Source organism: Vulpes vulpes, chromosome 2 (assembly GCF_048418805.1).
Source record: "Vulpes vulpes isolate BD-2025 chromosome 2, VulVul3, whole genome shotgun sequence".
NCBI classification, from domain to species: domain Eukaryota; kingdom Metazoa; phylum Chordata; class Mammalia; order Carnivora; family Canidae; genus Vulpes; species Vulpes vulpes.
The window spans coordinates 147,096,842-147,121,639 of NC_132781.1; the positions used below are offsets into that span (position 1 = coordinate 147,096,842).

General features: G+C 35.6%; 1 protein-coding gene across 10 annotated transcripts in view; it reads right to left on the reverse strand.

The window, feature by feature from the left end:
- Positions 1-24,798, reverse strand: part of PHKB (phosphorylase kinase regulatory subunit beta) — a 212,831-nt gene that overhangs the window by 164,536 nt on the left and 23,497 nt on the right. For 8 of the 10 annotated variants that reach the window (XM_072750287.1, XM_026014319.2, XM_072750291.1 and 5 more), the window contains 2 exons: positions 10,222-10,311; positions 8,162-8,300 (listed from right to left, as the gene is read on the reverse strand). In XM_072750287.1, coding sequence (XP_072606388.1) covers positions 8,162-8,300; positions 10,222-10,311 — 229 coding nt within the window. Of the gene's footprint in view, positions 1-8,161; positions 8,301-10,221; positions 10,312-11,512; positions 11,577-18,783; positions 18,878-24,798 lie in introns of those variants that run through there. The other 2 variants (XM_026014321.2, XM_072750292.1) reach the window with 2 other exon arrangements.

Sequence of the window (24,798 nt, forward strand, 5' to 3'; positions counted from 1 at the left end):
AGTATGAGGTTTCATGAGATTGTTAATAAGACTGAGAACCAATGCAATGAGAATAATCAAATTACTCACAATTTTTAAAAATTAATAATTTTATATCATACATTAATAGAAATACATATAAGTTTCTAAAAAGAAAATATTCACAGCTTAATTTTTCAGGAATTCTTCCTAATGTAATCTTCTGTATGACTTCATTGCCATTAACAAGTAGAACTAGAGGGCAGCCAGAGTGGCTCAGCGGTTTAGTGCCGCCTTCAGCCCAGGGTGTGATCCTGGAGACCCGGGATCGAGTCCCACGTCAGGCTCCCCACGTGGAGCCTGCTTTTCCCTCTGCCTGTGTCTCTGTTTCTCTGTCTGGGTCTCTCATGAATAAATAAATAAAATCTTAAAAAAAAAAAAAAAGAAACAAGTAGAATTGGAAACAAATCTTCTATTGATTTTACATGGAAATTCTCTAAACAAATCATCACGACTTAATATTGCAAAAGTGAAAAGGACTTTGGGATCCCTGGGTAGCGCAGCAGTTTGGCGCCTGCCTTTGGCTGAGGGCACGATCCTGGAGACCGGGGATCGAGTCCCACGTCGGGCTCCCTATATGGAGCCTGCCTCTCCCTCTGCCTGTGTCTCTGCCTCTCTCTCTCTCTCTCTCTGTGTGTGTGACTATCATGAATAAATAAATAAAATCTTAAAAAAAAAGTAAAAAGGACTTTAATAATTCTAAGTACCCCTGCAATTCTCCAAAAGGGAATCAATTTCCTTGCTAGTAATATAAAAAATGTAATGCTTTATATACAAAAGAAAACAAATTATCCAGGGAGTTGGTACATACACAGTGTGCCCACAAAGAAAGGATGTGAAATTCTCTATCAAATGTTTAAAGCTTTCTGAGGAAAGTCATATACACTTCTATTTTTTAAAGCAATATTCCCTATTCCCCAAAAATTTTATTTAGGAAATGTTCAGGACTATATAAAAATTAAAAGGACATTACAAGGAATAAAAATCTTAATCTTCAATTGGATTCCCCATTTACTAAAATTAGCTTGTATTCTCTATAATTATTTTCTGTACTCTTGAAAGGAAACCAAAAATTACCACCCTTACACACTTCAAAAATGTGTCTTAAAAACAAGGACATTCACCTACATACCTATAATATTATTATTACATCCAAGGAATTTAATATTGTTACTAAATTATCTAATATATATATGCTATAACAAATTTATCCAATCATACCCAAAATATAACTTTTAGGATTTATTTTTTAAAATATTTTATTTATTCATGAGAGACACAGAGAGAGACAGAGACATAGACATAGGCAGAGGGAGAAGCAGGCTCCATGCTGGGAGCCCAATGCAGGACTCAATCCCTGGACCCAAGGAATACGCCCTGAGCCGAAGGCAGACGCTTAACCACTGAGCCACCCAGGCATCCCAGAATTTATTTCTAATTTATGATCCAATCAAGTATTGGAATTTAGTGCCATGTTTATTTTCTGTTGAGTGATTTAACATTTTAGATTTTTTCCTTTTTTTAGATGAAGTATAATTAACATAGTGTTACATTAGTTTCAGGTATACAATATAATGATTCAACAACAAATGTTAGTTAGTGCTCATCAACATAAGTGTACTCTGGATCTCCTTTATCTATTCCACCCATCTAGCAACCACCAGTTTGTTCTCTGCATTTAAAAGTATGCTTTTTTGTTTGCTTCTTTTTTCCTTTGTTCATTTGTTTTCTTAAATTCCATGAGCAAAACCATATGGAATGTGTCTTTCTCTGACTTATTTTTCTTGGCATTATACCCCCTACATCCCTCCATGTTGCTGTAAATAGAAAGATTTCATTCTTTTTTATGTCTGAGTAATATTCCTCTCTGTGTGTGTTTGTGTGGCATCCATATTTTCCTTATACATTCACCAATGAATGAACATTTGGAACATTTCTAGGTACGGAAACAATGGTTTTGTATCTATGGCATTGTCAATAATGTTACAACAAACATTGGGGTGCATAAATCTTGTTGAATTAGTGTTGTCATATTCTTTGGGTAAATAGCAAGTAGAGGAATTACTGAATGATATGGTAATTCTATTTTACATTTTTGAAGAAGCTTCATAGTGTTTTTTCAGTGGCTGTACCAATTTTATTCCCATCAACAGTGCACAAGAGTTCTTTTATCTCCATCCTCTGTAATACTTGTAATTTCTGGTGTTTTTTATTTTAGCCATTTTGAGAGGTATAAAGTGATATTTCACTGTGGTTTTAATTTTCATTTCCCTAATAATTATTGATGCTTTCTTTTCTGTGGTATTGGTTGTTATTACTCCCTCATTTCCAGTTTTCTGGTTTGGAGTCTTTTTTTTTTTTTTGTCCTGGCTAAAGGTGTAATTACTTTGTTGAGATTTACAAAGAATCACCTCATTAATCTTTTTTTGTCTCTATTTTATTTATTTCTATTCTAATCTTTACTATTACCTTTCTTCTACTGGCATTGCTCATTCTTCGTTTACTAGATCTTTTGGTTGTAAGATAAATTTTTCTTGAAGGAGGTCTGCATTGCTATAATGGCCCCTCTTAAAACAGGTTTTGCTTTATCCCCCAAATTTTGGATCATTGTGTTTTTCTTTTTTTTCTTTTCTTTTCTTTTTAAGATTTATTCATTTATTTGAGAGACAGAGAGAAAGAGAGAGCACAAACAGGAAGGGTAGAAGGAGACAGAGAGAGAATTTTAAGCAAACACCACACTGGGTGCAGAGCCCAATACAGGGCTTGATCTCACAACCCTGATTCAGGACCTGAGTTGAAAACAAGAGTCAGATGCTTAACTGATTGAGCCACCCAGACATCTCATGTTTTCATATTCATTTGCCTGCATGTAGTTTTTTTGTTTGTTGACACATTCATTGTTTAGTAGAATGTTATTTTTTTTTAATTTTTATTTATTTATGATAGTCACAGAGAGAGAGAGGCAGAGACACAGGCAGAGGGAGAAGCAGGCTCCATGCACCGGGAGCCTGATGTGGGATTCGATCCTGGGTCTCCAGGATCGCGCCCTGGGCCAAAGGCAGACGCCAAACCGCTGCACCACCCAGGGATCCCTAGTAGAATGTTATTTAGTTTCTGTGTATTTGTGCCCATTCCAAACTTTGTTTTTATGATTACATTCTAGTTTCATACTGTTTTGGTTATAATAGATGCATATTATTTCAGTCTTTTTGAATCTATAGAGACTTCTTTGGTGACCAAGTCTCCTGGAGACTATTCCATGTGCAGTTGAAAGGAATGTGTATTCTACTTATTTTGGGTGGAATATTCTGAATATATGTTAGGTCCATCTGATCCATTGTGTCATCCAAGGCCACTGTTTCCTTGTTGACTTCCTGTCCAATTTATCTATCCATTGATGTAAGTGGGGTGTTAAAGTCCCCCACTATTATTGTATTCCTGTCAGTTTATTTTTGTCTGTTAATAGTTGTTTTATGTATTTTAGGTGCTCCCAAACTGGGTGCATTAATAATTACAATTATTATACCCTCTTGTTAGCATATTATTCTCATTACAATGTACCCTTTTCTCTTGTTAAAGACTTTGTTTTAAAGTCTATTTTGTCTGATACAAGTATTGCTATCTGAGCTTTTTTTTTTTTTTGCTTCAATTTGCATGATAACTGTTTTTCCATTCCTACACTTTCAATTTACATGTGTCTTTGGCTCTGATGTGAGTCTTTTGTAGGTAGCATATAGATGATGGTCCTGCTTTTTTATCCATTCAGTCACACTATGTCTTTTGATGGAAGCATTTAGTCCAATTACATTTAAAGTAATTTATTGACAGATATGTACTTATCGCCATTTTGTTACTTGAGTTATGCTTGTTTTTATAGTTCTCCTCTATTCCTTTCTTCTCTTCATGCTCTTTAGTTTTATGCTTGGATTTTTTCCTCTTTATTTTCTGTGTATCAATTATAAGTTTTTGATTTGTGGTTACCATTGGGTTCATATACAACATCCTATGCATACAAGTCTATATTAAGTTGATGGTCACTTATGCTTGAACTCATTTGAAAAGCACTAAATTTTTACTCCCTCCTCCCCACATTTTATATATATGATGTCATAAATTATATTCTTTTATTTTGTGAATCCTTTGATTTTTATAGACATAATTAATTTTACTGTTTTCTTCCTTCAACCTTGATACTAGTTTAATAAGTAATCTGCTTTTATTATGTTTGCATTTTTCTGTGAATTCTTTTCCTTTCATAATTTTCTTACTCTTGACTATCGCCTTTTCTCTCCATTCAAAGAATTCCCTTAACTACTCTTAGAAAGCTGGTATAGTGGTGATAAACTCCGTTAACTTTTTTCTGGAAACTCTCCTTGTATACTAAATTATAACTTTATTGGGTAAAGTATTCTTGGTTGCAGGTTTTTCCTTTCAATAATTTGAATATATCCCTCTGTCCTGTAAAATTTCTTTTGAAAAAATCAGCTAATACCCTTATAAGGTTTCCTTTATGTCTCTTATTATTTTCTCTTGCTGTCTTTGAAATTCTCTGTCACTAATTTTTGCCATTTTAATTATGTGGCTTGGTGTGGAACTCCTCAGGTTAATTTCATTGGGGGCTCTTTTTCATTTCTGAATCTGGATGTGTTTCCTTCCCCAGATTTGGGGAGATTTTGGTCTTATTTCTTCAAATAAATTTTCTGCCCCTTCTCTCTCTTTTCTCCTCCTAGGATCCCTATAATGTGAACATTATTACAGCTGATTGTGTTGCTGAAATCTCTTCATTCTCATTTTTTATTATCCTTTTTTCTGTTCAACCACATTGCTTTCCTTTACCCTATATTCCAGGTTGCTAATCCATTCTTCTGCCTCCTCTAATCTTCTATTGATTTCTCTTGGTGTATTTTTTGTCTCAATTATTCAAATTATTCATTTCTGACTAGTTCTTTTTTACATCTTCTTTTGGTTGAAGGCCTCACTGAAATCCTCCATTCTTTTCTCAAGTACAGTGAGGATCTTTATGACCATTACATTAAATTCTTTATTAGACATACTGCTTATTTCCATTTCATTTAGCTTTTTTGTTGTGGTTTTGTTCTGTTCTTTCATTTGGGTCATATTTCTCTTGCTCCTAATTTTGTCTAATTCTGTTTGTTCTATGTATTAGAAAAGTCAGGTACATCTCCTGTTCTTAAAAAATAGTGGCCTTATGAAGAAGAGGTTTTGTCATGCCCTATAGTACAATGCCCCCTATTCACCAAAACCAGATGCTTTATTTAGAGGTGTCTCCTATGTGGGTTGCATACACCCTAGTATTATGGCTGAGTTGTATTTGCCTTCAGTCCTATTGGCTGCAATGGCCCACTTTGCCTGTTGTTGATGTACCAAGTAGGGTTTTACCTCCATATCGTTAAGAAGCCAGTTTGCAGGGGTATCAGAGTTGTATTTGAGTAGTATCATCAATCAGATCAGATGCCTGCCTTCAGTCCACTTGCTGGGGCTGACTGCACTGACATGCAGAGTGGTATCCTTTCCTATCCCCTGACAAGTTGTCATTAGTGGTTGGGGCTGGCAGTCAAACCAGATGCCTGGCCCTAGTCTGACTGCCATGGTTGCTGTCACACCGATTGGTAAGGTACTGTCTCTGCACGGCTAGCTATAAAGTTCAGCTGCTGGAACTGTGGACTCACTAGGTTATGTGGTTATCTTCTCCACTCCCTAGGAAAGGAGTCACTGTAAAATAATGCCAATTCCTGGCAGGAATACATGCAAAGTGTGTTGGCAAAGGAGATGCTATGGGGAGACATGCTTGCTGAATGGAGCTGGTTGAATGGGATAGATCCCCAGGAGAACACAAGAGCAGGGCCCTTGGTGTCAACAAGATAAGTGGAGAGTGTTTGTGCTAATTCTGCAACTGTCTTGCTTTCTAGGCTGTGTAGGGGGAAAGAAATGTCACCTGCCACCTCTTTTGTTCTTGGAGAAGTCTCCTAAAGATCCCTCCTCCTCCAATACCTGTTCTGATAACAATAAATAAATCTCCTTTATGAAGACCCCACACACTTTTCAAACTGTTCCTCCTATGCTGTATGTCGACCACACTACTTTTTTTTTTTAAGATTTTATTTCTTCATGAGAGACAGAGACAGAGAGAGGCAGAGACACAGGTAGAGGGGAAAGTAGGCTCCATGCAGGGAGCCTTATGTGGGACTCAATCCCGGAACCCCAGGATCACACCCTGAGCCAAAGGCAGACACTCAACCACAGACACTCAACCGCTGAGCCACTCAGGGGTCCCCCAACCACATGACTCCTTATGTTGGCTTTTTAAAGGCAGGAACAAGGTTTCCTATCACCCTCCAGCTCTTTCAAAACAAAATTAGGAATTTTTAAAGAATTAAACCCTACTGATTGTAAAAACTATTGATGTTAAGCCCCACTGGTTTTCAAAGCTCAGTGTAATAGGGATTCACCTTCCCAGTGTGTGCCTTGTGCCTGGGGTGCCTGGTGTGGAGTCTGATCCTCTGACTTCTCTGGGCTCATGGTACCCCTCTCCTTTGTAGTTAGTCTCACAGGGGATTTGGCTCTCAACCATGTCTCTGCCCCTCCCACTCTTTTGGATGTGGCCTCCTCTCTACAATTAACTGTGTAAAAGTCTGTTCTGTCAATCATCAGGTCATTTTTAGAGTTAGTTACATTGATGTGGCTGTTATCTTGGAATGTCTGTGGGACAAAGTGACCTCAGGATCCTTCTACTCTGCCATCTTCCTGGTTGTCATATCTTTTTTAAGTCAATTTTACTCTAGTTATATTCATACATATGATATGTATGTAACTTCTATGATAGTCACATTTTTTAAAAGTCTAGGCAAGTTGTCTTATAAGTAGCCACAATATGGCTTTGTCTGTTTATTCACAGGTAGATCTGTTTTATCATTTTGGTAAGAAGTCAACATTCATGATATCCACTCACCACTATGTCACAGTGAAGCACCTACTGTCCCATTATTAGCTTGACCACTTGGTTAAGGTACTACTGGTGCTCTTTATACTCTTAAGACCAGTAGTAGCTTGACATTCAATGAAGCTAAACTGTGCTCACACAGTATGTAAAGAAATGCCTGTAGATAAGCAAACCAGTGTGCTAAAGGTGATTGTTTCATATTATATCAGTATTTAATTTTCTTTTACAAATGCAACACATCAATAATTTTTTTAAACTTTTTATTTTATTTTATTTATTTATGATAGGCACACAGTGAGAGAGAGAGAGAGAGAGGCAGAGACACAGGCAGAGGGAGAAGCAGGCTCCATGCACCGGGAGCCGGACGTGGGATTCGATCCCGGGTCTCCAGGATCGCGCCCTGGGCCAAAGGCAGGTGCTAAACTACTGCGCCACCCAGGGATCCCAACACATCAATAATTTAAGACAGAGAAATCATGTTCATGTTAAAGATACAATTTTCTAACTGTAATATTTTTTTGTCTCACTTCAGAAAATTAATATTCAGAAACCTAATCTTAGTAATGGTTAAAATGTATTACTATAGACTATAAGTCAGGACACATGTTGGATGTTTTCCATATATAACAAAATAAAGAAGATATTTTGTAGTTTGAAGGGATTTTTTTGTTTACTTTGTAAAATAATTATTACACACACCCTGATTTAATAAGTGATACCACAAAGAAACTGCAGGGGGAAAAACACTAAACTGGGGTCAGGTGGGGTGGGATGGGGGAGGGTCTTAGATCTGCTCAATCATTAATTAGTTATGTAATGTTGGATAAATCTGTTAACTGCCTGAGCCCCAGTTTTATAATTTGCAAAATTTGATCAGCCATCAAGTCCCTCTGAAAGCAACCAACTCAAGGAGAATGAGAAGCTCATTCTGCCAAAGATGAATGATTATTTAAAAACCTTGAGATAAAAAAATTTTGGTGACAGTCATAAAATGTTAGAACTAGTCTTGTGTAAATCCTTAGGAAAACTGAAATGTTTAGAGGCCTAAAAAGAGATGTGAGCAGTCATAGATCACATAGTGAATGAGCAGCAGAGCAAAAACATAGCTGCCCAGTCTGTCTTAGGCCAACAAAACCCTATTATGCATACATAAAGTCACTAGAAGAGCACACACCAGCTTACCTGTATGCAAGAGCCAAAGCCCAGGCCCCAGCAGCGCAATACAGACTGTCATGGATTTTTGCCTTCTGATCATCTCCACATGTTTTAGTGGGAAAGAGACCTGTGGTTGGACTTTGATACAGTAGCAATGTTGACTTGACTGGAATGGAACACAAGAAAAAAATGAATTATACAGCCATCCATTTTCGTTGGGCTGAAGATCTTAATCTTCAGTTCTTCATCCTACTTCTGACAATGGTGGTGTTCCTAAACTTAACTATAATATGCAACTTTTTAGGATGCAGAAACTCTTCATGTAAGTCATTCCAGCTTAAGTGGGAATCTACCCAGAAGGAAGGGTGTTTCCACATCTGAGGAAAGGACTCAGCTAATTAGCAATTAAAAAGCTTTAAGCAGGGCCCTCTAGATGGCTCAGTTGGTAAAGGGTCTGCCTTTAGCTCAGGTAATGATCCCAGGGTCCCTGCTCAGTGGGGAGTCTGCTTCTCCCTCTCCCACCTCCCCTTCCCCTTTATCACATGTTCTCTCAAATAAATCAATTAAATTAAATTAAATTAAAAAACAAAAGCTTTTAGCATATCCTATCTAATGTCAGTAATTGTTGTAAGGCAACAATAGGTACAAGAAAAAATAATCAATCAAAAGTAAGTATATTTTGAACAATAAGTTCAACAAAGCAAATGTACAACAAAGAGTGCTATTAGTCACTAAATCCAAAGCCAACTCAACTGCTAGAGAAACCCAAATCTTGTTTTCCCCTGATGACTAACTTGTCTGGTGTTCAGAGGAATGTTTTACTTTACATATCGTATTATACAGGCTAGAGACATGTTTAACATTTCTAACCAAATCCCATCCTTATATGACATGAAAACAAGTAATAAATATTTGGAGAAGATTTTACTTAAAGAAAAGAAGCCTGAAATTAATGTTTTACTACCTTTTATACAAGAGTCCTAAGATATAAAAATATACCCACCAAAACTACATTTCCTAAAAGCCACTTTATTCCTAATTATAAATGTTTTTCCACAAAATACATTAAATTACTCTAATCTAGATTAACATTGTCAACTTCTTTTAGGATAGTTTTTTTTTTTTTTTAAAGTTCTAAAGCACTCTGCTCCTTCCAAAAGATTAAAAAATTAAATTTCTTTTTCTCAGACAAATTGATGTTATCATTACCATCTTTTTCAGAATACCAGGGTATTTATCATTTTTCCCAGAGTAAAGAATTGCTCCTTACAGTCTAAAGTAAACTGACATTTCTTTAAAAAGGTACTAAATTTTTTTTATCTAGTTATGACTACAATGATCATAAAAGGGCTACATAAGAATATATTTCAGAATTGTCAGCAAAATAAGATGAATTAAGGTTTTACCTGAAGTTAACACAAATAACAAAAAAAATCTTATCTTAGGGGGAATAAATAAATTAAATTTTATATTATTTGCCATATAATACCATGTAAATGGCACAAGAAACAAAATGGCAAAAATTAACAGGCTTTTCTAGCTTACAGTCTGATGAACAAAGAGGAGTCCCATGCATATGTATCTCAGAGTTGATTCCTCATATTAAAAAACAAAATCTTCCAGGCTGCTCTTGGCAAAACAAAACAACAACAAATAAAATAGTGACCTGTTATTTGTAATAATAACCTAAGATTATTTGTGAATTAGAAATAGATATAAAAGGCTTAGGACTGCTTAGGAACCATGTATAGGTAAATGAGTAAGGAATACTTCTACAAAATCTTTATGTAAGCAGTAATCAAGAAACACTCTAGTTCTCAAATCTGGTATTAATTAGGAGGACTAAAAGGACACAGAGGACATTGGTGACAGTTTTAAAATTATTTAAGGGACAGATGACTTGCTAGAGTTCTTTTATAGTCCCACTATCAATATGCAATTGGAATATATAGCTGCCTAAGCAATGAAACTACCCCAACATCCAAATGAGAGAATACCATCATGCACATAATATATGCAATATAAGGCAAAATAAATACTAATCATAACTACGTAAGGACATGTTTTCTTCGCCCTGTTTTGCTTACCAATTCTGTAATAATGATCCAATTTATCCCACAGAGTTGCATTATCAGGTCTCGGAAGATTAATGCTTTTAAGAGGTTCATAAACTGAGCCTAAAAGAAAAATGAAAACCCATCAAATTCAGTCATTTTCACTAAGATAAACAAAGAAAACTTCTAAGTAAATGAAAAAGTACTACTTAGGAATCTAATTTTCATTTTTATATGTGAACTACCACATATATTACTGGTCAAATTTTTGGTGGGGAAAGGAGAGAGAAGAAATCGCCCTTGTAAGAAGTATAGAAAGATTCTATATGTTATGGGAACCCCCACCCTCACCCCTGGTAGCTAATCTAACTGACTCATATATGTGTACCGGTCCCAACAATTAAAATACCATTAGTACTTACATTCTAGTCACTAGTTCAATAACTTCAGTTCCCTTTGAGAAATATCTACACTTAAATGCCCTGAAACCTGAACCTTATTCTTTATGCATATGATCAGGCAATTTTCTGTCAAATGATCATACCCCAAAAACTTCAAAGAAAAAGATAATGCTGACATGTTCCAAAGTCATCCACTCTATGAATATTCAGATAGTTTTCAAACTGAAATTCTGAAGCCTCTACTTTTTCCTAGGTAGATAAAACTCATACCTTATTATCTGGACTAAAGCAGAAGCCATTTCGACTTCTCAGCCACGAAAACTACACCAAGGTATTAGGAAAGCATACTGCTCAAAAGCTACAGAACACACAATAATTATGATAATTTCCCACAAAATGGATACAGAAAATTGTTCACTTGACTAGTGCATATTCTCAACTACTGACTGAAAGGAAGACATCTGAACCTTCAGCCATCAGACTAAGTACTGTCTCTCATTCTTCTTAAAAGCACTCAGAAATTATAAACATCTCAAGGTCACAACTAATCCACCTCTGGATTCAGATAATATACATTATATAGTCTAACAAATAGCACAAGACTGGCCCTAAAATTTACCTGAGGTTATAGGAGGGGAATGTGTTGGCATGCATTAAGAATCTTTTTCTAAAAAAAATTAAAGCATTTTGTTCATAAAAGTGCAATGTCCAGTATGCTAGTATAAAGCCAAGGTATTTGGAATCCCTTTATGTTTAGAGAGATAGTAAACATTATGAAGGAAGAAAGGAAAAGACCTATACATTGAGGCAATAATCTCATTATCTTCTGTTGGAAAGAGAGATGATTTACACACGAAAGCAGGAATACGAAGTGACCTGAGTGAAGAGGTTTTCTGAAAAGGAGTCTTTGCAATGACACCCACCAAAATCACCCTGTAGTGAAGAATGGGGAGACCTATCAACATAGCCAGGAAAGCATCAGGAATCCTGCAAAATAGGCAAAGGCCCGGTCATGTACTCTGTCTCCCTGCATTCAACAACTCTGGGTAGGCATAAGAAATGGGCAGTCTGGCAGTTCAGAAAAAAGAATATGGCCAACGCTTACATGTCAGGTGCTAAGCTCTGGGAGTCTACACACTCCCCATGAAGCTCATTCAAGAATTAATAAAATAAAATCAGGTACAAATCATCACAAATTTTAAATTGTGAATATATATGTATATATATATATACATATATATACACACACACACATACACACACACACACACACACACACAAAGATTAAAGGAGACACCTTTGCTGGGGTGAAAGGACTGTGAATGACTGATATTTCTATTTTTTATTTAGAGTTCTTTTGTTAGAAAACCTAATATCTTGCTTTATATAAGGAAAAACCACTGGAATTTGCATATACTTTTTTTTTTTTTTTATGATAGTCACACAGAGAGAGAGGCAGAGACACAGGCAGAGGGAGAAGCAGGCTCCATGCACCGGGAGGCCGACGTGGGATTCGATCCGGGGTCTCCAGGATCGCGCCCTGGGCCAAAGGCAGGCGCCAAACCGCTGCGCCACCCAGGGATCCCTGCATATACTTTCATTACATAAAGGTAAAACAATACATGTGCATATGAATAAAACTGAAATGGAATATGCAAAACTGAAATCCACTTTTATATCTACCATAATAATTGTAGGTGAGTTTATTTTGAAAGATTGTTTTAATGATCTTGTATCATGATTTTTAGGGTAAAAAATATTTATTTTTAAAAGTGCTATTACATCTAAGGTGACCCACACCTCCCAAAAAAACTAAAATGATTCTGTTATCTAATGTTTCTCAATTAAGTTACCAATGGAGTTTCTCGAAAGCAACAATAAATAAACAGAAGGAAAACCAGTCTTTTCAGGAAAATAAATACCTATGCAGTAAGAGCTAGAAGAGAAGATGTTCAAAGCACAGCAGAAAAGTACAAAAGTAAAATCACCTAAGAATCAATATTTTCTTATACCTTCTTATATCTTGAAAGAAAGCCCATGGTGAATTAAGAACAGCTTGCCTAGATAAATGTTAACATTTTAGTGATCACCACTGTATTGTTTCTGAAGTAACTGCATAAAATTAAACAAGTATGTTCCACACAACTTATGGCAAACAGTACCACAAATCTGAAGTCAAAGGAAAAGTGATCAATGGTAACATTTTAAACAAGAATTAGACATCTGAAAAGAATCAATACCAAAAAAAAGAAATGTGGAAGAGAAAGCAATCAGTAGAGCATGAATTTCCAGACAATGAAAAAGATTTAAAATTACAGAAAATACTAATAAATGATCAGAGTTCAAAATGAAATCAAGTTTTTAAATATATTTCCTTTTCATGTTTTTCCCAGTTGAATTATGCCTATATTCAAACATCAAAGTAAATAAAAGTAAAATAAAAATTATCTTTTCCCAGTTTGTAAAAATGAGTTTAAACATGTTGATTTGATTTTTTTCCTTGTCAATTCTCTTGCTTTTAGAAAAATACAATCAATCTACTCTTCATTTCAGAACACAATACTGCCAAAGACATTCATTGACAAAGATCAATACAAAAAGAGGCAGAAGCTGTTCCTTGAAGAGTAATATTATAGCTTTAGCATGAAAGAGGAAAATGTTACTTTTAGGAGATTAAACAAAGAATTTCCTAAGAATTATCCATGAAGCAAAAACAAGAAAGAGCATAACCAAAGTACAAACTTCCTGAACTTGGCACTATAAAACACTTAGTGTTATGGGGAGGCTTTTAAGCAATCACAAAATAGCACTGGTAATTCAAATAGCAACCACTAAAAGAAAATGAGGACTTCAAAGGGAAGTCAAGATGGAAAATAGATCAGCAAACCAAAAACAGTATCAATAGTCTATTATTAGAGCATACAATTTTTCATTATATGATTGAAAGTCCTTTAATAGGGTACATACAAAAATGTTATTAATCAAGACTTTGATGAACCCTTAAGTAGCTTAATTATATTTCCACATATGGAGATAGACTAAGATAAATACCATTATTTGTTTATTCAATTAATACATGTAGTATATGCATAAAACTCTGGACCATACATCTAGTAGGCTACCAGGACTCACAGATTAGTAGGAAAGGTAAGGTAAGGTTTTGAATAAAAGTAACACAAGTTAGAGTGCTGAGTTTCTTAAAAGACAAAGGATAGGAAATTTCAGTCCCTTTGCGGGACTGAGATAACAGGAAACAACTCCTGTATTGCAAACTCTGAAAATAATTGCAATTTCAAATAATGAACTACTACCTGAATATGAAGATAACAACTGAAATCTAGGTGAATATGAAGTCATAAACACATATGCATACCAGCAGACATATTATCATAGCTCCAAAGTTTATACACGTCTTATAAAACAAGGCACTACATACTAAGGGCTTTTCTGAAGTTTGCCTGCCTCTAATCTAACTACTCAATAGTATAAAATTCAGTAATAAATGTACGTTTTATAAAATAATGGCAAACTGGATTTTTTAAAAGGTTAAAACAATTCACATTCCTACTAGATATAAGTGCTCCATCTTTTTAAAAGTTTTTCCAGGGGTACCTAGGTGGCTCAGTTGGTTGAGTGTTCGACTCCTGATTTTGGCTCAGGCCATAGTCTCAGGATCATGAGATTGAGCTCAGTGTTGCGCTCTGTGCTGGGTATGGAGCCTGCTTGGGATTCTCTCTCCTCTTCTCCCTCTGCTCCTCCGCTTGTGATCTCTCTCAAAAGTTTTCCTATCTGATAGTATCTAACTTTTGTTCTTCGTTTATCATATACTTAGTGAGTCTGAAAATCTTTGCAAACTCAACATTTGGATTTGCTCTTCTGTGAATTGTCTACATCAGATTGTGATTTGTTACTGTTTTGTTATTGTTTTTGTTTTTATCATCAATATCTAAAAGCTCTTTGTATATATTATTTGCTATTTAATATTTCATTTTAAATATTTTCCCATGAATTTTCATTAGTATACCAATACTACAACATAAAAACTTTCAAGAGTTGAATATATCTATCTTTGTTCATTTGGTTTTAGTTTTATTTTTATTTTTTTTTAAAAAAAGGTTTTAGACAAAATGAGCAAATGGGAAAAAAGATAGAAGGGCAAAGCAAGAAACAGACTCTTAACTCTAAAAAACAAACTGATGGTTACCAGAGGGGAGGTGAGTGGGGGGATGGGCGAAACTGGAGATGGGGATGAAAAAGTGCACTTGTGATGGAGCAGCAGTTATTGTATGAAGTGTTGAATTACTATACTGTACATCTGAAATTAATATTACACTGTATGGTAACTAACTAGAGCTTAAATAAAAACTTTAAAAATACCAAAATACAGAGGTTTTTGACAACTCCTAGGTTATACACAGTCACCTCAATTTTCTGCTAAGCTTTTTACTATGTCAAGAAAATTTTTCCATTTAGGTATTCAATCCATTGAAAATTTGTTTTCTAAACTGGTTTATTTATATTTTAATTTATTTTACAGAGGGAGTAAGGGGTCGGGCAAAGGAAGAAAGGAAGAGAGAAGGAAGCAGACTCCTCACTGAAAGCAGAGCCCTATATTGGGCTCGATCTCACAACCCCAAGATCATGACCTAAGCTGAAACCAAGAGTTGGACACTTCACCTACCGAGCCACCCAAGTGCCCTAAAATTGTTTTTAAAGTAAATAGTGAGGTCCAGACTTTTAAAAAGGATTAAATTGATCCACTTTTTATTTTAGATTACAGAATACTGAATAGAAAGATCCATTTATCCTAAATTAATAGCAGACACCATCCCAAGTTATGGGATTCAAATAGAACATTTTCTCTTGAAATAATATAACTTAATTTTCAGAAGCTATATAAATAATTTCTAATAATGTAGCATTTGGTCTACTTATATTTTCTCATAGATATAACAATTTTATGCTAGATTTCAAGCCTATCTGGAATATATGATGTTTACAATAGCTTAAACAGTCAGCTTTATGTGTAGTCACATTAATGTCTCTAAAAATATTATTGTTTCTGGCAACATACATTGATTTTTTTAAAAAAGTAATTTATACAGCACTCAATACTGAATATTGACACAAAATTAAAACATAAACAGTATACGTTCATTTTTCTATGGGTCTTGGGTTCTAGCAGAAAATATACAAAATTCAGGAAAGTAAAATCTTAGCCCAAGGAAAGAATCAATCAGTATCTTCCATCTACATTTTATTAATGATTGTCCTGCTTTGGAAATAGAGCAAATTGAAGTTCACTCATCCTAATGATTGCAACTTTAGAATCCTCTCCTGCTTTAGTCAGAGTAAGCAGCTAATTTGATAGATAGAGAACATGTTAAAACTTGTGACTTTTCAGTCAGGAACAAGTCTCCGAAAGCCTAAAGAGTAGTTTTTGAAGACTCTAAGGTACAGACACTAATAAACTAATAAGAAAGTATATATAGGGTCACGTGGGTGGCTTAGTGGTTGAGCCTCTGCCTTTGGCTCAGGTTGTGATCCTGGGGTCCTGGATGGAGTCCCACATCGGCTCCCCGAAGGGAACCTACTTCTCCCTCTGCCTATGTCTCTGCCTTTCTCTCTGTCTCTCATGAATAATTAAATAAAATCTTTAAAAGAAGTATATACAAAGAAACAGTAAATAACCAAAATCTCTGAGCTAACATGTTCCAAAGACCATTAAGAACTAAGCAGAATGTGAAGACCTTGTATTTTAGAAGGTCAAATAGCCCCATAGTTTCATGAGATCTACATATTCCTTGTACTCTCACATGCGTGTAGAAAAGGTGAGAAGGACAGGAAGGGCTAGAGCAGATAGGCATAGGAGAGCAAACAGACAGCCTTATATATGAATATACAAAATATATGCAAACCTTTGTGGTTTATCAGTGAATTACTGATAAAAATCTATGGTTTATCAGTTGATTACTTAAACATTAATTTTGGGGCTAAGATAGCAAGAGTTCTTAGAATACAATAATCTGTATATCTTACATATAAGTCTCTATATGATATAATGTTTTTTCAAACAACTTTAAAATTTAAGTTATATCATTAATGTGAGATGATAATTTCTTCATGGTAAAATTCCCTTTCACTCCTCACTGATAAAAACCAGGATACCACTATAGAAGGGACAAGTTATTTCAAGACATTCTCAATTCTATATCCCTGATGCTAGTACTAAGAGGTTCTCAATAAGTATCCTGAATTGAACTGGATGATCACATGATCAGAAGAAGTCTTCTTGGTGCCTGGGTGGCTCAGTGGGTGAGTATCTTTTGGCTCCAGTCATGATCCCAGGGACCTGGATCGAGTCCCACTTTGGGCTCCTCACAGGGAGCCTGCTTCTCCTTCTGCCTATGTCTCTGCCTTTCTGTTTGTGTCTCTCATGAATAAATAAAATCTTAAAAAAAGAAAAAGCCTTCTTGAATTCCAACAGAGTTAATTGTTTCATCTTCTGCATTCTTATGACACTTTGTAAATAGATTAATTATAGCTCTTGTCACAATAAATTTTATTTTCACTATTTCATTAATGTGTTATACTATATCAGAAGCTGATCAATGATAGGGGCCATGCCTTATACGTAGTAAATGGCAGTAATATTTGCCATTCAAGATGGCAATATCTTCAAGATCGCCAATATCTCCTTGCAAAACAAAAAAAACAATACTTAAACCATGATTTTCTTTACTGTTGAGTTCCTTCATGCACTGAAATTTAAAATATTAAGGAATAAATGTCCCCCCAGTAGAAGAATGAATAAATTATGAGACCTCCATTCAATGAAGTACCTTTAAACAGTTTAAAGAAATGAGGTAGATCTCTTGTAAAATCATGAAAAAAACAAAAAAATTGTGTGTAAAAGTAACCTCGTAGAATAAGATTTACAGTATGATACTACGTGTTGCAATACTATGCAAAAATAACTAAACATATGTGATGTTTACAAATGTATATACATATATATAACTAAGAACTTTAAAATGCTCAAAAAGGATACACACCAAACTGTTCAAAATGTTACTACTCAAGAGGGGATTGTGATTTTTACTCTCTATATTTCTGATTTATATAAGATAGTATTCATTTAGGGGCACCTGGGCAGGCCAGTTGGTTAAGCTTCTGACTCTTATTTTTAGCTTACATCATGGTCTCAGGGTTGTGAGATAGAGCCCCGTATCAGGCTCCACACTGATTGTGGAGCCTACTTAAGATTCTTTCTCTCCCCGTGTCCCGCTCCCACTTGTGCTTGATCATGCTCTCTTTCTCTCAGAAAAAAAGATGGTATTCATTTACTACTTATAGAATTTTTTAAAATGATAAATGGAGGGCAGCCTCAGTGGCACAGCGGTTTAGCACTGCCTGCAGCCCAGGGTGCGATCCTGGAGACCTGGGATTGAGTCCCGCGTCGGGCTCCCTGCATGGAGCCTGCCTTCTCCCTCTGCCTGTGTCTCTGCCTTTCTCTCTCTCTCTCTGTCTCTCATGAATAAATAAAATCTTTAAAAAAATGATAAATGGAAATTCTGAATACCTACTACTATGCATTGTACAAGATATTTTATACATATTGTTCCATTTCATCATTTCACAAAGTTCTGAGGCTGGCATTAAAGTGAGACACAAAGAAGTCAATAAATGGCAGTCTGAATTTGAACACAGGGCTTTTTGAAGACAATCTGTGCGTAGTCTTTTCCCTATCCTCTGAGACCTCAAAATTACAAGGTTGTTCCAAAATATGTGCATATATGCATACATGTATATTTTTAACCAATTTATTTTCACAGTTCATCTGAACCCTCAACTTTTTAAGTCTGTATGTTTCTCATGGTAAGTTAGGTAAGAAACATATTTTAAATGTAAAATATGAAATAGCAAATATGAAATAACACGTTATAAAAATGAAATAAAATTTGCCTGTTCAACTTATCCAAATAAGATGTGAAAAGGCCATTCCACTATTCTCATTTTATTTTTAATAAAAAGATATTAAGTTCTTCCAGTGACCTTTATAAAAGGAGCACAGCCTATAAAATCTATTTAAGGATATTAAATCCAGTTGATGTTTCATATGTTGACCTTATGAATACCAATCACTCAATTAGCTATTTCATTTTCCTTTTTTATTTATAGTCTAGTAGAATACCTTGTCATAATGTTCCATGAATTTGTATGATTTCTGTGAGGTCAGAGCTATATTCCAATAATTCCAATCTTTAAAAAGTTTTTGGAACTCCTCTCTATATAGAAAAAAAAAAAATGCATTCAGAAGTGGCACAAGTTGTTAAATTTTGTCGAGAATGGTTGTTTCATTCACTGTTTTAATTCTAGTGCCAGCAGTGCTTGGCATACAGTAAGTACTCAAATATTTATTGAACAAATGAAATTAGTATCTTCTGATATCTAAAATTTGCCAAAATTTACTCATAATTAGCTGCAATGAATAAGATGATTCATTAGGAAAGATGAAATTAAGACTACTAATTAATAACCTAAGTTGTGACCATAAAGTAATTTAACTTGTTCTACTCTACTCATATCCTATTCTGTGCTCATAAAGGTGGATCTGAATGAAATCATAAAATGATATGATTAAAAAATGATTTGATCACAAGAGTAAATATATATAGCCTTACAAGTGGGTCACTTTCTAAAAGATAATGCTAATCTGGACACTGGACACATAAGATTTCTCCAAAGAAACCCAGAGTCATTATTTCACACTTATACTACAAGTAAAAATTATAAATTCCAAACATCTAAGACTTAAATGATAAAGTTTTAGTTCAATATTAATTGAATTATAGAGGGGGGTTAAAAGAACTTCACTCTACACCATTCCTAATCTTTACAAGAAATATTTAACTTTATTAACATCTTCTGCTATTATAGTGATAAAAACATGTCACAAGTTATTATATACAAGTCTGAAAGAAATGATACTTTCAAAGTCATTCAGCACTTTGAAAAGTGGAACTGAACCATTTCCCTTTATCATTTAAATTTTGATGAAGCCTGGTCTGTATCTCTAGTCTTGGTAAAGTTCAGAAATGCATTTAATATGAACGTCATCACTACTAATTAAAAATTTCCTGATAATACTTTGTACAATAGGCATAAATTGAGTAAGTCTTGAATGTTAATAAAAAAAAAAAAAACTATAAACTATGAATTAGCAAAGTAAGTTTACCATGGTTAACAAAAACATACTACCAGAATAAAACTGGAAATACTACTAAAAACTAGTATACAGTTTGTAGATAATGAAAGCTAGTTAATTTTCTCATCAAAATGCAGTGAAGTTAAAAAAAAAAAAAAAATGGGGCAGCCCGGTTGGCTCAACGGTTTAGCGCCACCTTTAGCCCAGGGCCTGATCCTGGAGACCGGGGATCAAGTCCCACATCAGGCTCCCTGCATGGAACCTGCTTCTCCCTCTGCCTGTGTCTCTGCCTCTCTCTCTCTGTGTCTCTCATGAATAAATAAATAAAATATTTTTTAAAAAATGCAGTGAAGTTTAGATCACTAAGTCAAACAGGGCAGAGACGGCACTGCCATTTCTTATGCTATACGCTCAGACTTTGGTGGTCTGCTTCAAGCCTGTCCTAAGGGTCTTTGTCAATGAATTGCCTTCTGTTAAGATCCACCTGCAGGGGTACCTGGGTGGCTCAGTGGTTGAGTGTCTGCCTTTGGCTCAGGGCATGATCCTAGCCTGCTTCTCCCTCTGCCAATGTCTCTGCCTCTCTGTCTCTCATGAATGAATAAAATCGTTAAAAAAAGAAAAAAAAAAAAAAAGATCCACCTGCAATAAAATCATTAACTGACCAAACTTTCTTTTATGGAATCCAAGCCATATCTTTTAAAAGGCAACTTTCACTCATTAGAGAATAAAGTTAAATCCCAAAGTTCAATCAAATAAAAGAGAAGTCTCTCTGCTCTCCACCACTTCTCCTTCTCAAATCCCCAAAGTGTAAGGAAACTCGTGAATGGAGAATGTTTTAATATCTAAGAGGCTGTCTAAAGAACATGGGTTTTGAAAACAGAGAGATCCAGACTACAATCACAGCTATCTCACTTTGCAACTTTTAGGACTTGGACTCTCTCTGAGCTAGGTCTTCTATCTGTGATGTGGGAAGAATTATATAACCTCCCACAGTTATTTTGAGATTTAAAGGAAATATTTTGAATAAAGCAACTAGCACAGTGTATATTAAATACCAATTATCTTTCCTTTCCCATCCTTAAACTTTATGAATCTTCTCCAGCACTTAACATAGGATTGGTCACAAAAGAAGAAATCAAGGAATGCTTGATTAACTGGCTTTGTCAGTTTAGTATCTTGACTGATGCAAGGATGGATGCTCCACAGAGTGATTTTAAATCAGCAATTCACATAACCAGTAACTTTTAAGAAATAGCAAAAAAAAAACAACTGAGTGGAATTTGAACTGTGATATTAAAGTACCCCTGGGTTGCTCTGCATTTTTTAGTGCCTATGTGCAGGAGCCATAGGAAACCAAGATTATCACTTTATCTAACCAGAGGAAAAAGTATTACTTAGGGTGTAAGAGGGAGAAATGCTCCACTGAAATAAGACCCTCTGCTACACAGGAGTGATGCTAACAAATCTTTAATAAAATTTTATAACCAAAATGAATAATTATTTCTGAAGCATGACTATTCAGAGCTAATCTTAACTTCACTCATAAATCACTACCAACCTCCAAGTCTGATCAGAGCCAATTGTCAAATGCCCCAGGAAAGCATACTCTCTGCAGAGAGACAAAGCAAACTTAAGACCCTTGGAAGTGAAATCATATCTCTCAGTAAGAAGTGTAGGATGAGTGGGGTGCCTGGGTAGCTCAGTAGGTTAAATGTCTAATTCCTGATTTCAGCTCAGGTCATGACCTCAGGGTTCTGAGATCTAGCCCCACACAGGGCCCTACATTCACTAGGGAGGCTACTTGAGGATTTCTTTCCCTCACCCAGAAGTATATGATGAGTATTAGGCTGCTGTATCCATGCAATAATGAAAATATTAATAAGTAAATTAATCTTTAAAATACATATGTTTAACATTATAGAACTAGAATACCAGAACAGGCATTCCTTAAGTTCTAAGTATATTCATTTAGCAATACACTTTTCAAACCATCTACTTTGGCTTAAAATTTTTCATGTCTATTCTAAGTGCAGCTTAACTTTACCATATGTTTTATGGACTGTTAGTTTTTTATGTAATACAAAACTGAAAGAGTGTAACTCTGGGTGAACACTAAGACTATTAAAATTTTGCTGTACTTTAATTTGCATTATAATTTAGTTATAAGGATTTTATTGTAGCAAAAAATTGAAATGAAAACTGGAGTCATGACAATGGATATTTAAGGTATTCAGCTTATACTATTGCAAATGAAACTAAACTACTACTGTAACATGAAACCATAATGGAAATCAGCCCTGAAGTTGATGGGTTCTGTAGTTAATTTGAAGACTGCCTGCTGTTTCCTCTCCTCTTCAAACAAAATTATATTCTATTATTTGAAGCACCTACCCTCGTTTTTATGTTCATTCTTTAAGACTGTTGAATATTATCTTAGGATGCCTAGGAAAAAAATTCTAAAGTCAGTGTTAACGGACATCATTCTGCTTTAAATGATAAGCTCTGTGAGATATGAAAAAAGCCAAGTCCTCCCCACTCCCCGCGCCTGCCTGCAAAATGACCACCACCATCAGGGACCTCCACAAAGATCTTAAAACAATCATCACTTCAGTTTCTCAAAGAAATACATGGGAAAAATAAACTGGACTGTGGGGGAAAAAATTCAGCTTTACTTCCAGTGCTGACCAATCATGTCTCTCATTTCCATTCAATTGGCTAGGCAACTCTCTAAAAACGGAGGGGTTCACTGCATCATAAACAGAGCTGTCTATTGAAATGGAAACTACATGGTCCTCTGGACACAGAAGGATCACGAAATATAGTTACTGAAATCAAATGGCAAAAAGACTAGAAGGAAAAGTGATTAACAGTCATTTTCAATAACATCTGTTGGAAAATTTAACTTATGTTCTTAATGTACAGCAATAGCTTCAAAATGGGAGCCCTGAACTGGCAATTCAAATGCCCCAACTCAGCTGAATAAAAGGATGTGCTCCAGGTAATTCCAGGCAAAAGTCAGAGCCTGGAGCAGGCCACAAAACTGGTAAAGGCCGAGAGCTATATTAGTGAAAGAAAGCTGCAGAAACAAGCCAGAGTCACATATAGGAACAACTATGGAGTTGTGCCTAATGGGAATCAGAGATGCTGAAAATGACATATTCATCTAAAGACTAAGTTCAAAATTGGGAATATAAGGATGCTTAATTCAGAGCCCAAAATCTAGAGTCTACAATGCAAGGCCAAGAAGAGACGAAGATGTAACAAAGACCTGCTGCCCAATAAGCATGGTGCTTAGTAGACTTTTGCTCTTTAAATGGTAATCCAACCACCAGCAACAGGATCTCACCTGGGAACTTGCTAGAACTGCAGACTTTCAGGCCCCATCTCAGACCTGCTGAATTAGAGTCTCCATTTTAAGGAGATCCAAGAATCTACAGAGATAATAATTCCATCTTGCAAAACACAAGATAGGGGAGGAAAAGAGAGGGAAGAATAGGGGATCAAAATCAACTAGCAGCTTTGTTATCTTAGGAAAATATAATTCTACAACCCCTAGGAGGTTAAGACTACGATCCAATTAAAACAGTTTAATATCAAGATAATGTCTTACTCGCTGAGTTGTGCTTCAAGATCTTCAATCACTGTAATAACCAATCCAAAGCTATCATGTCATCAATTCTGCCCAATCACAACCAGTTCCCCATCTTCTAAGATCTGCCTGAAAAGCACTCAGCCTAGGTTCTGAAACCCTAAAAATATTCTCCCTTGACTACACTGAAGTTAATGAGCAAGATATATATTTTTAAAATATTTTATTTATTTATTTATGAGAGAGAGAGAGGCAGAGACACAGGGAGAGAGAAGCAGGCTCCTCACAGGGAGCCCAACACAGGACTCGATCCTGGGACCAGGATCAAGCCCTGAAACAAAGGTAGACGCTCAACCACTGAACCACCCAGGCGTCCCAATCTCTAGTCTTGAGATATATTTTTTAAAAGATTTATTCATTTGAAGGAGTGAGCATGCGCACATATGCACAAGCAGGGGCGAGGGGCAGAGGAAGAGTGAGAAGCAGACTCCTCACTGAGCATGGAGCCCAATGTGGGGTCTGATCTCAGGACCCTGGGATCATGACCCAACCAAAAGGTAGATGCTTAACCAACTGTGTCATCCAGGCACCCCAAGACATAACATTTAGAAGCAGAAAGGAATATGAAAAGTATCTAGTCTAAGCCTCTTATTTTATGGAAGAAACTTACAATTTGCTCAAGAATACAGAGCTAGTTAAGAGGAGAACTTACACCAGAAACAAGAACTTCTGAAAACCTCCTCAGAGGTCTGATTTTTTTTTACATTAATTATTTTCACCTCTATGTCCTGAAGAAGGACATTGCTTAATGTTAATATAACCTACCAGTATACCCAAACACCATGCTTAATGTGAGCTACATGCCACAGGCAACATGCCAGACTAAATATAAATACTATAAATCTACTACCAACTTAAAGAGATCAAAAAGGTAAAGAATAATATAATCTCATTATTACTAACATCATAAGGAAGCAGTTAACATTGGGATGCCTGGATGGCTCAGTGGTTGAGCGTCTGCTTTTGGCTCACATCATGATCCCGGAGTCCTGGGATGAGTCCCACATCAGGCTCCCTGAGGGATCCTGCTTCTCCCCCTGCCTATGTCTCTGCCTCTCTCTGTGTACCTCTCACGAATAAATAAATAAAACCTTAAAAAAACAAACAGTTAACATTATTAGGGCATTTATCATGTGCAATGTACTGTGTTAAGAACCTTACATGCATGGTTTCATTCAATCCTCACAACCCTATTATGTAGGTAGTATTATTATTTCCATTTTACAGATACTGAGGTTAAGTAACTTTTCAAATGTCACACTGCTAATAAGTGGAAGAGCCAGGACTGGTGTTTTTCCTTATTTATTTCAGGTAAAACAAACAAAGATGAGTATATACTTATTAATGTCTTC